The sequence below is a fragment of the Bombyx mori genome, chromosome 24, assembly GCF_030269925.1.
Source record: "Bombyx mori chromosome 24, ASM3026992v2".
In the NCBI taxonomy this organism is placed as follows: Eukaryota; Metazoa; Arthropoda; class Insecta; order Lepidoptera; family Bombycidae; genus Bombyx; species Bombyx mori.
Window position 1 is genome coordinate 11,450,185 of NC_085130.1, and position 13,756 is coordinate 11,463,940.

Consider the following 13,756-nt stretch of genomic DNA (forward strand, 5'->3'; position numbering starts at 1 on the left):
CCTTTTTGCGTGTGTGAGTATGTATGCCTACGGGTGTTTTGTGCTAGTTTGCGAACGAATATCTGTCCTGAGATTTATGTGTGGGTGTTTTTGTTGTGTGCGAAATACTTGTAATCACAGTATGTGTATGTGTAGAAATTAAAATAGTGGGGATGAAGCGGCGACACTGGTTCTAATACAAAATTAGAGCAAAGGCCTTTCCAACCTTATTTAACTATTCCGTGCATACCCCCAAAAACCCACGAGAAGTAACAAATAGGGATGTAAGCGTTATATAAGGTTTTTTTTCTCGTTAAGCCATTTTTTAAATCATCCCCTTTTTTTTAAGCAAAAATTTGTTCCTAATCCCAACATCAGGATCCATCCAGGATCATTCCTAATACCATCCCGACGACAGGATTTCTTGAAATAAGAACAAAAACCAATTTACTTTTTCAGAGATCATAATTTATTACATTTTATATATGTACATACAGGTAGTTTTAAACACCTCACACAGTTTTTAAACTATTCTCTAGGAAGCCGTTTAGGTATGTGAGGACATTGAACACTATCCACAACGGCTGACACATGCTTAAAGAGAAAACGTTCGCATGGATGACATCTCATTATTATTTGAAGTCAACAACGAACATTTTTAATAGTCAATCACCTCATCGTCTCAAGCATCAGGGTCTCATATGTTGGGACATTTCAGGGACGATCTCACTGAACAACCTCACGCACTACCAAAGAGGGATCAACGCGTTCCACCCACACCGTCACGATCCATATACCAGATTCACAGAAACTAGCCGAAAGGACCACTCAAACTAGACCTGTTATTGTGTCTCAAAGTAATTTGGTTTAGTTTGATTATAATCGGAACTTCGGTTAACTTTGAGTAGCAATATGATACGCTGAGCCCTCAATCCAAAGATTCATCGACATTTTAGGCGATAGCTATAGAGATCCTTCTTCTGAGTCGGTCTCTTCATTTCTGAAGGTCGTGTCTAATCTGAAATGTGGACCACTCGATACACAATGCTTGCCCACGTCTTCCTGTCCTCGGCGGTCTTTATAGCCTCGGTTATTGGCGGGCCGGTGAGCGCCTTAACCAGATCAGACCAGCGGGTAGGTGAGCGTCCGCGTGATCTTCTCCCGTCAACCTGACCAAGTACCATCAGCTTGTCTAAGTTATCGGGGTCTCTACGAGCGATGTGGCCGAAAGTACGTGAGAATACGTTGGAAGCAGATAGCGGATAGCCTTGTGGCAACACCGGGCTCCTTCAGGATGAATAGGTTGGTCCGGCGTGCTGTCCATGGTATTCGCAGCATCCGGATATAGAGATCCACATCCCTTGATTTTCTTAGTTCCCTTATACCCGGCATCCATTACTCGTGGTAACCGTTCTCTATGTCCACGTCCTGATGCTGCCTTTTGACGTGGTTCTTCAGATTGACGTTCTGCGTGAAGGTCGCGTTGCATATCGAACATCGAAACTTCTTCTCCGTACTATGGGACTGCATGTGTACCTTCAGACCTCTCAACCTGGGGTAACTCTTCCCGCAGTACTCGCACCTGAAGTTCCTCTCGCCCGTGTGTGTCGCCATGTGCTCTTTGAGACGGGACGGCAAATAAAAACGCTTCTCGCACAAATCGCACTGATGCTTGAATATCTTCAGATGGTACCTCCGATTGTGTTCCCTCAACGATTTCCGACTAACGTACGCCCTGTCGCAGTACTCACAGGGGAACACTCGGTGCTCACCGTGAGCCTCCATCATGTGCCTGTACCGAATCGAATAGGAGAAGAACACTTGATCGCACTTGCTGCACTGGAAGACCGGCTCCTTCTTGTGTATCTTCGTCTCGTGCAAATACCGGCTGTGTTTCGATTTGAATACCTTCCCGCAGTGACAGGGGAAGCTCTCGTCGATACGCCGATGCGATTTCTGGTGTAGCACTAACATACGTTCCTCGAAGTAATGCGCTCCGCACACGTCGCATATGCAATTGCCGAAATGCTCGGCCATGTGCTTCTTCAGGGCGTGGAAGAAGCTAAAGGACGCGTCACATTCAGTGCACCGCAAATTCGTCACTGTCAAACGGAACTGTACGAAATCGCATTTCGTATCGTCAAAGCACATCGAGTGGGCATCGACTAAATGAGTTTTCAACGATTCCACGTTGTCTATGGTCTTTTGGCATAATCTACAGTCTACTCTGTACACGTCCAGTAATATCAGCTTCTTGTTTATGGCCAGAGTCTTGAATGAGGTCGGGTCGTGGGTCAGCGTGTGCTCCCGGAGTTTGTCGGGATCGGTGTAAACGTTCCTACAGTATATACAGAAGTAATCGCTGAACGAAGTATCGAATGGGCAAACGAATGAATTTTCGACAATCGTTATCGTGTTTAAATACGATTTCGTTTCTGAACCGGTTCTCGATTTTGATGCTACTTTTTTACCTGTAAAATAAATTGTAAGCTTTTGTCATTGACTTCTAATGAATGAATCGGCGGTGTAGCAGTTAGCGACTCTGAGTGTTGTGCCGAGGGTCGTGGTTTCGATTCTCGCGTCGAGCAAACATTCGTGTTACGAACAGGTTTGTTTGCTCTTCGTCTGGGTTATTATTATCTATAAATATGTATAAGTTTAAACTTAAATAAAATATAGTTTTTGCGAGTGATATATGCGATATTTTATCTAATAATGTCTCCCGCTGCTTGGACGAACTATTAAACAACCCAATGAGCTTCGTACCCCTATACAAATTCATTAAAAGTGATTTCAATATAATAATGTGAAGTGAAGTGATGAAGAAACAGAAATACTGATTTGGCTTAAAGAACTTTTTTTCCAAGCCAGTAAACATTATTTTAAAAAAAATATGTGTGCGTGATTTGTTCCCAGTTATTATTTATTACTATTTTCTAAATAAATAAATAAATCGTCAATCATAACTGAAGTATTTCGAAAGAAAAATCTTAAATGAAGTAGTTATCAATTTCATTCTTACCAATTTCCGGAAAAACGTAATATTTCTTATCTATTAAATGTCTTAATTTTTTTTCCTTGGTACCATCACAATCACCATCCAGAGATTCCCTATTATGTTTCTTTCTTGTTTTCAACTTTTCCTTTTTCTTTTTGCGCGTTTTCTTGCGCAAGTTTATTAGTGGCTCGCTTGACAGGCTACCTGAATCTGAAAAAAAAAACAGAATGTTTTGTATTTCTATTATAACCCCACTCCACAAGGAGCACTTTTTTTTTTATTGCTTAGATGGTTGGACGAGCTCACAGCCCACCTGATGTTAAGTGGTTACTGGAGCCCATAGACATCTACAACGTAAATGCGCCACCCACCTTGAGATATCAGTTCTAAGGTCTCAGTATAGTTACAACGGCTGCCCCAACCCTTCAAACCGAAACGCATTACTGCTTCACAGAAAAGATTTCGGCAGAAATAGGCAAGGCGGTGGTACCTACCCGTCCGGACTCACAAGAGGTCCTACCACCAGTAATTACGCAAATTATAATTTTGCGGGTTTGATTTTTATTACACGATGTTATTCCTTCACCGTGAAAGTCAATCGTGAACATTTGTTAAGTACGTATTTCATTAGAAAAATTGGTACCCGCCTGCGGGATCCGAACATCGGTGCATCGCTAGATACGAATGCACCGGACGTCTTATCCTTTAGGCCACGACGACAGCACAGCAATCATTTGTTTTAATTTGAAATTCTTTCGAGTTCCACTTCTATGGGTAGCGGAATTCTGTTAACCTTTTTAGTGCTGAGCTTATTTTCACATATTTTGCAGAAAATACTTAAGGGTTTTTTTCTAAAAATAAAAAGTACCTCACATAAAACTTTCAACTTCAAAAAAATTACAAAAATCAATGCTAAATTCACAGCTAAATAATTTAATGGTTATTTATAAATGTTATGGGCTTATAAACGCTATATGTGCGCGCGCTAAGACACGTACGTACAGATCTACACCTAATACCTATAATCAAACTGCATAAATATTCGGTACAAGCGGCACGCTCCGGCTCTGCTCGGGACTTTAACAAAAATTTCAACGATATTGAACGTTATTTTATTTTTTTAAATAAAATAACTTAAATTAAAATAACACTTATCGCGGCATAACTATAATAGTTAGACATATGCTGCCGCAACATTTCTTGTAAACAATAATGTGTTCTACAAAGTCGTAGTACATTATTTTATTCTATCATCAATAGTTTTCGCAGGGCACGCAATGTAAAGAATATTTTAGGTAATTTTTTTACACCTTTGGTTACATTATTGGAGTTTTAGTAAGGATCCCTATTTTTTTTCAAAATATGTAGTTTATAGTCTATGTTACTCGGGAATAGTGTAGCTTTCAAGCATTGAAAGAATTTTTCAAATCGGTTCAGTAGTTTCGGAGCCTATTCAATACAAACAAACAAACAATACAAACAAACAACAATACAAAACTCTTTATAATATTAAGTATAGATTCCGGCGATCCGTACATTATAGGTCGTCCTTACGGATCAATCAGATCCAATAACATTTGCATTGGACGGCTTCAACTCTAACACTAGGAGCAGGCTTAGGGACCCCGGTAACCGTACTCGTCGAACTCGACTAAGAGTTGGACATGCAACCCCTAACCCATGCATCAGCTCGCGGAGTGTCTCGCCGGATCTTCTCAGCGGGTCGCGATTCCGATCCGGTGGTAGATTCATTTGCGAAGCAGTTGCTATTGAGTTGTTAGGTTTAAAATATGTTTATAGGCATTAATACAGCGTCGATCGATCGACGGTTCGCGCTTAAAGGGTGTAAAGACTTTTAAACGGATCTATTTCTTTATGTGCTTTATCATATCTAGAAATGTTAAAAAAAAGTGTGCCGCGAAAAAAAAACTTGGAGAGTCGCTGTATTAAATTTTGTGTAGTAACCATTTTTTAAGCAATGGCTTCAAAACTCAGTGTACCATGAATAAAATTATAAAACTACTCACAATAAATTTTTTTTTACAAAATGTCCAAAGAACCTGTGTTTTTGATTAATCGCTTTATATAGAAAAGTTCAGTGGAAAGAAACATTGCGAGGCCACTTGGGGGCCATGAGTTCGTTCGTCAAAACAAAAATCAATTTAAACGCCGGTAGGTATGTGCAGATTGGTCAATTGCGAAGATTTTGGCGCCAAAAATAATTTTATAGTTAAATGTAGTTTTACACTAAGGGCTCAAACTTCATACAGCCAAAGCTAAACAATAAATTCAATTATTTATTTCATAGATACATAAAAAAATATATAATTTCTGAACGGCGACCACGAATAACTGCAAGTGTTCGAAACGTTGGAAATAAGAAAATTTAAATAACAAATGCGCGATTGAACAGTGACAATACTTTTTAATTAGGAACACAATAAGATTAAGTGTTGTCAATTTTAGGTAAATTGCGTTTCTTATTCTGAATCGGCAACCTCATTTCTGAAGGTCGTATCTGGTTTGAGGACCCTCATCTCTCGCTGCACAGTTCCTCTTCACGTGTCGGCAGTCTCATGGGACCATCATCCAACACCACATCCGAAATGCCTCGATATTAGATCTACCCTCTCTTCAGTATCGGGATTCAATCGCATAGAGAAATAATGTTTACAGAATGTATATGTAAAATAAATAATAGTTTGAAAAAAACAAAAAAAATACGCTTTTATAGAAAATAGAATTTTTATAGAAAAGCTTTTCAGGATATTATCAAAATAACCCTTCTACTCATATCCGTTCATAAAATATTTATAACTACTGATACCAAGCACCCCACGCTTTTTTTTACAATAAAAGCGCATTTTTTTTTTGTTTTTTTTAAACTATTATTTATTTTTAATTTTTTAGTTGAATTTCAATTTTTTCAATATTTTTTTTTAATATTGAGTTGTCATCGGACCTTAATAAGTATACCAAGTTTCGAGTTAATCCGACGTTTTGAAAGGAGTCAAAATCATGTTCAAAGATTCCGTTACAAACATACATACGTCTGAAGCTAATAAAAGCGTATTAAGAAGCAATGTCTTACCGTTACCTGCGTCATCAATGTAATGGTTGGTGTCATTTTGGACATCTTCAAGCCGTGTCGCATTATTGTCTTCCGCTTCCTGTTTTATATTCGTTTCGCTTTTAATGTCGAACCTTTCATTTTCTGTAATTAATATCGACATAGTAATTAGAAATTCTGACGAAGCCGTGTTGCCGATAATAATATGTAGGTACTTTTAGGTTATTAAAATAATATTTTGTGTAAATGTTTGGAAATAAACTTATGATTTGGATTAGAAATTAACCACTTGAAAATAAAAAAAATAAAAAACTTTACACAAATACAGTCAAACCTGGATAAGCGAGAGTTCAAGGGAGCACAATCTCATTCTTGCTTATAGAGGTTTCTCACTAACCCGAGTTTCTCGCTAATCCACCTTCTGAATTTCATTTCGCGATTTTCCGGATTCAAACGCATTCACTATTTTAAGTTTATTACTTAATGACAGTACTTTAATTTTCCGTTTTGACATGATGCAGAACAGAACTTTCTTTCGCAATTGATTAACGATAAACTGAGTAAGTCCGACAAACAGGACGGTACACAGGCACACGTATCCATTCGAAAAGAATGCGATAAATTAACAACGTTATTTAGTTCCACCAAATAGAATAGTTTCAATATTGACGAGAAAACAATACAAAAACAACGGTAGGAAGTTCCACGAAAGTTAATAGCAGATTTTAAATTTGCAGTTTGTTTTGTCATTTGTTCCTCTTAAATAATGTAAATAAATAAAGCTCGACTCTCTCTTACAGAGGTTTCTGTTTCTCGCTAATAGAGGTTTTGGGAGCTTAAAATGACGGGTCCTGGCTATTACTCTCACTTATAGAGTTTTCTCACTTATCCAGTTCTCACTTACCCAGGTTTGACTGTATTTGTGAGATTTGAGACATCTTCAGTCCATTTTATTTTCTACTAGCTGACCCGGCAGACTTCGCCCCAATCGATAAATAAAAGACCTAAACTTTTGTATAAAATAAACTTAAAACAAACAAAAGGAGTCAGTCCGTCCGAAGGAGGACACATCAGAGGAAAAACAAAATTGTTATTTTTATTTTATTCCGAGCATTTTCATATGTATTTTAAACCTTCTCTGGACTTCCACAAATCATTCAAGACCAAAATTAGCCAAATCGGTCCAGCCGTTCTCGAGTTTTATAGCGAGACTAACGAACAGAAATTCATTTTTATATATAGAAGAAGAAGAAGAAGAAGAAGAAAAAGAAGAAGAAGATAGATATCAACAGGTAAAAGGATATTTGGTTTAAGCTACGTTTCGCTTAACACGCGACTATTATCTTTGTAATTAAAGGTCCGTTTTATTTGTTATCAGCATCAACAGTTCGACGTTTTTAATTGAACTTCGATTAAGTTTACCCCATTCAAATAGCCGAAGAAATTTTTTCGATATGATATTTTTTTCAAAATTTTAAATTTTGAATGGCTCCCTTGTAAATTAACAAAAATGTCGCTTACACCAAATAATCTTTTACCCTTCGGTATATAAATTGTGCTGGCTGATGTTAGCTTATCATGTATTAGTAAGATTGCAATGTATAATAACTAAAACCCGTACGCTTCTTTATTAGCGTGAACTTTTTTTTTCCCCTACCTATGCTGATAGCCTTGAGAGGCTATTTCAGTTTCGCCCTAACATGTAGGTGAGCTCACGGGGCTCAAACCGGAGTGTTGCTAGCACTGGCCCTAGCAAGAGCCGTGCTTCGCAGAATCTACCACCGGATCGGAAACGCGACCCACTGAGAAGATCCGGCGAGAAACTCAGTGGGCTGTGTCTATTATGGGTTAATTCGCTCGTCGAGCCGGAGCGGGACCTGCATACAACCTTGCAACTTATACCAGATATACAAACGAAATCCTTCAATATATTTTTCGCTTTCGAAGCACCTCATTAAAATGAAAATCTGCCACTTCCTATGTTTCAACATGTTTTTTTTTTTCAGTTTTTAAACATAATTTGGTTGAGTTTTTTCTAATCTTTGATTTTCTATCTACTATATAAATTCACTAGCTTTTGCCCGCGACTTCGTCTGCGTGGAATAGTTTACAAATAATGCTTTATTTTAGAACAAATTTGATTAGCATAAAAAACGTTATAGTGAGCCAACCTTAACATATAGACATATGCGGTCGCAGACTTTTCTTTAGATCTTTTAAAGGGGAACAATTCTGTCATACATTATTTTAGCCAAACTTTAATCGTTTTTGCAGCGCACGCAGCGGAAGCTCTCAAAAGGAAAAAATAGCCCCGATTTTGAAACATTATTTATTGGTACTCTGCTTGTATCGGTCTTAGTGTGATGTTATAGCCTTCCTTGATAAATGGGCTATATAACACTAAAAGGATTTTTGAAAACGGGACCAGTAGTTCCTGAGATTAGCGCGTTCAAACAAACAAACTCTTCAGCTTTATAATATTATAAGTATAGATTATCTTTCTTGCTTCGCAGCTGTAATGGCTGGGTAGAACATCCAGAGATATTGTATTTCACACACTGGGAGTTACACATGTACAAAGTTCTTTTACCTGCTTCGTATGCAACCTGGAGTAGGGTCTGCTCACAGATCAGCACTTGCTTCCGGAATGCGGTCGCGTCACGAAGCCTTGTAACACACGTGGCACATATGAGCCTCTCAGCTTGCGCTCTGTCAAGGTGTGATAACTACAAGAGAATATGTTTCTATGTTTATATCGCACATACGGTGCTATAAAGGCACTTAAGCAATTTTTGTTAACGCTGAACTGATTACGAGAAAATACATTTTTTAATAGTTATTAGTGAGTTACGAGCGTGATGTTTGCTTTTATTGATGAAGTTTAAAATTGTAGTTTAAATATTACTAGATGATGACCAAGCTTTTTTTTGTTTTTTTTTTTTGATAACACCATATTGTTGTCTTTAAAGCGGTTAGTTGCCCTCAATTAAGAAAAATAGTATTATTATTTGCCAATAGATGTCGTGAAGAGTCATAAAGTTGATTATTGAAAACACGAATAAAACAACATTTTCTGAAAATAAATCGTAGCTAGATCGATTTATCGCCCCCGAAATCTTCTGTATACTTAATATTACGAAAATCGTTGGAGCCGTTTCCGAGATTCAGATTATATATATATATATACAAGAATTGCTCATTTAAAGGTATAAGATCGTTTTATTTCTATAGCCTAGCAGAACTACATAAGACGTTGAATTTTCCAATGTTTCTCCTGAAAAATTACATAATTTACATAAGCGACGTTATTGCACAGTATGTGCGATATCTCTCACACTATTTATTTATTGCATAGATTGGTGAGTGAGCTTAAAGTTTATACGTAACTAGGGACAATGTGAATGCCACCATCCACCTTCAAAGATGAGATGAAAGTCTCAATTGTATCCTATCTTCTTTCAGACCAGAACACACGGCTGCTTGCCAGCCAAAATACGTAAGATGGTGGTACCTAATCCTCCAGACCTACAATATAGTTGCACGTAATTACAAACGTTTATAATATTGACAGGTCTTATTTTTTTTATACAATGTTATCCTGGATTGTGGAAATCTATAGTGTCTTGTGAACCTGCACAGAAAGATACTGCCTTTTCTCTAACAAAGCAGCAATTTGTTCAGATTTGAAAGGTGAGACAGTACAGTTTTACTATTTAGTATGAGACTTGGTCATCATGCTTCAAGATGGCAGTAGCGGCATTCATTTTGTGTTGTCGACAGGCTAGCAGCAGTAACCACCAGGTTGGCTATGTGTTTGTTCATCCTGATATATTCTTTTTTAATTTATACTTTTTTGTTGTTTAATAGTCTTATACATTTATACAAGTTTATTTATTTGTAAATATCTTATTTGGATTTTAAAAAAGACATTAACTTTACAAGTCCTTAAGACTGAAAATTCAATTTATTTGTAGATTTGATATAGTAGATTGTGGAACTTAGGTCTGTTATCTCCATCCACTATCCTCTATTCTGCGTATATCGTTGCTCTACTTTATAACTAGATATCCTACACTGTTTCAGTGTCCGTTATCGGTTCTCTGACAAACTTAACCGGCCTATTTCCACATCAGATTGCTTATGCGTTGAGCTAGGCCGGTACTTTGATTCTCTGGCGAATGACTTCATTCCAGATACGATCCCCTCTTTCCATAGCTCGGAAACCGTCTATATACACGCATTATGGATAGAAGTGAATGTTTTATTAATTACCAAAAGCCCAAAGCAGTCGAAGAACATATCCGAATAAATTTCTTTTTCTCCACAAAATTCATACTCCTCATTCAAGACGCGACATTTTTTAATAGATCCACAGCACCGGCACAAACCCGGGTCTACAATTGGCCCCTTGACGCTTGGAACTGCCATCACAATTTGGGTCAGCAACAAAAAAATATTTACAAATATCTAACAATAAATATTTTTCAACGGAATTTCGCATTTTCGGAATATTTTGACGTATGCAATGAACTGTCATTTTGACATTCTACTCAGAGTTAGAATAGTTCATAGAGGAGTTTTTGGACGAAACGCAAGGACCGATGTTGTGTAAAATGTTGATTTTTATTAATTTAGTGTTTCCTCGGGTTTAAACGTCCATTGCTTGTGGCCTATAAATCATTTAGTATCTGTAAAAGTATACAAGGGTGGAACAATGAAACAAAGCCGCTTGACTTTAGCCTTGGGTAGTTCGTGAACGTTTTAGGTGGGGAGAGCGCTCTATTAGGTTAACTATGCGAACTAGTTCGCCAAAATATCGTTTTTAATAAATAAAATAATCTTAGTAAAATATTTTTATATTTTTCTATCATGGTGTGACACTGTACGGCTAACCAACTGATTTATCTTTTTAGTGTACCGCTCTTACCAGTGTCAAAGTTATATAATTATAATAATCTATGGTTAAAGTTTTATTGATTTACAATTCATGACTCTCACATCAACTTTCTACGTGAAACAGATTTCTTTATTTCAATGATAATTAACAGAACCCATGGACACAATCGATACTGTGAAGATATTACCTAAACAACCCACAATATTCGTAGATAGAATGAGCAACATAAACCTTATTAAAGTACTTTTAGATAATATTAGGGATTAAAGGTTTGAAATGGAAATGTTACCAAATAAGCGTCTAAAAATTCCTTCCGAGACATAAAAATAGTAAGAACTTGATCATAAAAAAATGTTCATACAAACCAAAGTCAGAAACTTTAAAGCGGTGCTAAAAAATATGCATCCATCTACTGATTCAGAGTATATGAAAGAAGCCTGTAACACCATGACAATTAATGTACAAATATTTTGAATGTTAAACGCAGTAGGTATCCATGACCATGGTGGACTTAGTTGCTTTCTTTATTAAGTCAGTCCAGCAGGTCGGTGGTCGGCCGCGTGACTCTTGCCTTCCATCTGGCCTAAAACCACAACTCACTTGATATTTTATAATCCTCCAAAAAAAAAAAAAGAATGAAGATAATAAACATTTTAATTTTTTATTACCATGGGACATAAGCTTATAGCGTGTGGAGATGAAAGTTAGTGTGGTACCTTATCAGTATAGACCATATAGGTTCTGTCCAATGAATATCGTTTAAGTTAACGTTTAATTTTTTTTTAAAACCTTTTATATATTTTTCTCCCTTCTTTTTGACTCCATCACCTGTCATTCCTTCTTCTCTTTTTCGACTTCCTCCTAATAGGTTGAAGTCTTTCTACCCATGGTAACCGCCTTGGTGTGGATGTGGTAATGTCCTTTTTAGTCATCACAAGCAGAAGGAAGAACAATAAAACTCTCTTGCATTAATCTTTTAAAATTAAATGTCTGCTCAACTTGTGACCTGCCGACATTTCGGCCGACTGGCAAAAGGAAGGTTCCAGACTTGTTAATATTTTTGTATAATGAAAGGCGTCAGTAATTTAAGCATGAAGTGTACCTTCAGTTTGAATCTCCCATCATCTGACGAATTTCGAGTTTAGAGCTTACACGTTTGTGACGCCGCCTCTTTGGGAACCAATTAATCCTCCTTGAAGGCATAGATTTTTTTTAAGAACGTAATTTTGAATTTGGAACGTCCCATTTTTTTTCCATTCCATTTTTTTATGCGCAACATGTAAAATGAATTTAAAATTAAATAATGAAACGCGCTTTGTGCCACTACAAGCTATTGCATTGTCACTGGAACCTTCTTTAATATTGTAAAGTGCTCGCTTTCCGTTCGCCGCTGAGAACATCAGGTGAGTGAGTATTGTATTTTCTGATCGACGCTGTGTTTTCTCATCTTCGTCGCGCCGCCAAAGTATCCCTATCGCCTTCGTCCCGCAACGCATAATTTAAGCTATTTTTCGACCGCGCAAACGGTGTAGCTATCTAGGCTAATCAACCACAGGTCGGTATCGTATGCATCGGACGCATCGCATTTAACGGATCGTAGTATTCTTTGTATAGAAAGTCATACAAGTGCGTCCACTGATCGGCATTGTACGGATCGCACATCGGCAGTGCCGACACCGATGCTCCCAGCCGTAACAACCTCGCGGAGCCCTATTTTCAGCGTTAAATTTTTTTATAATTAATAGAGATAGAATTCCGGGAGTTGGGACTTTTTTATTGGAAATTTCCTCCTCTTTCAGGATCTTTTTTCAAAATTCCTTAAATATCATTATTTTAGAAATTATTAAGGAAAAACCAAATTCCTTTTTTTTTAAATCTTATTTTGTTGATAACAATCGCAATTTTTTATGTGCTAATAAGCCCTTAAAAAACATTTTTGTAGACATGATTCCGCATCCAATGAGCTATCGTACATATTTTTAGGAACTTTATGTCTATATAACACGTTTTTGAACTTGTTGACTAGACTAAAAGTAATTACAGTGTTTAAATAAGAAAAGACGAAATTTTGCGTTTCTTCTAAACAACAAGAAACAACATTTAATGCCCTTTCTTCAATAATTCTTTAACACACATTTCACAACGTCCATTAACCGAAACATTATTTAAACAACTATCAATTGTCATATGACAGATTGACATTCAATCATTCATCTATATCTATATCTATACTAATATTATAAAGAGGAAAGATTTGTTTGTTTGTTTGTATTGAATAGGCTCCGAAACTACTGAACCGATTTAAAAAAATCTTTCACTGTTGGAAAGCTACGCTATCCCCGGGTGACATAGGCTATATTTATTATATTAAAAAAAAATAGGGATCCTTTCTGAAACTCCAATAATGTAACCCAATGTGTAACAAAATTCCCTTAAATTCTTTACATGGCGTGCGCTACTTCCCAAGCGAAGCCGGGGCGGTCCGCTAGTTACATATAAAGGACTGAAATACAAGTAATAAAATTTTTTGATGAAAACGTTCAAAGGGAACATAGTAGATAACTCTAAGTTTTAAAATGGCCAAAAAAATATTTAAATACTCATACTGGGCGGAATACGAGTTCATTTATGTAATGAATTTGTGTTCTGACGTCATCTGAGCCCAAAATATATAACAAGAACCCAGACCCAGAATTGTTAGGCTAATTTTTGATTACATAAATTGACTAAACCGCTCAGGTCCGAGAAGTTGGGGCCTCGCCGCAAGGCGAGTGTTTTCAAGACCCGGGGCCGCCCCACCTGGGCACTCAGC

The 13,756-nt window shown here is 37.0% G+C and overlaps 1 protein-coding gene across 2 annotated transcripts; it reads right to left on the reverse strand.

Moving 5' to 3' along the window:
• Positions 1-425: 425 nt before the first annotated feature.
• LOC101744699 (oocyte zinc finger protein XlCOF22) lies at positions 426-10,597 on the reverse strand. Of its 2 annotated transcripts, none has more exons than XM_004926635.5 (5): positions 10,320-10,597; positions 8,638-8,773; positions 6,075-6,191; positions 3,002-3,187; positions 426-2,450 (listed from the first exon to the last, which is right to left on the reverse strand). In XM_004926635.5, the coding sequence occupies exons 1-5, from the start codon at positions 10,473-10,475 to the stop codon at positions 1,375-1,377; spliced, it is 1,671 nt and encodes a 556-aa protein (XP_004926692.2). In that variant the 5' UTR covers positions 10,476-10,597; the 3' UTR covers positions 426-1,374. The 2 variants fall into 2 exon arrangements, with proteins under 2 accessions (XP_004926692.2, XP_012546303.2); XM_012690849.4 differs by having other exon boundaries at positions 6,069-6,191; positions 10,320-10,582.
• Positions 10,598-13,756: the final 3,159 nt, after the last annotated feature.

Excerpts from the sequence above, each read along its gene's own strand:
- LOC101744699 (XM_012690849.4), bottom strand. The coding sequence starts at position 10,475 with ATGGCAGTTCCAAGCGTCAAGGGGCCAATTGTAGACCCGGGTTTGTGC. Across the intron at positions 8,774-10,319 it reads TCGACTGCTTTGGGCTTTTG|TTATCACACCTTGACAGAGC; the intron begins GTAATTAATAAA and ends ATTCTCTTGTAG. Across the intron at positions 6,192-8,637 it reads CCAGGTTGCATACGAAGCAG|AAAATGAAAGGTTCGACATT; the intron begins GTAAAAGAACTT and ends TATTAATTACAG.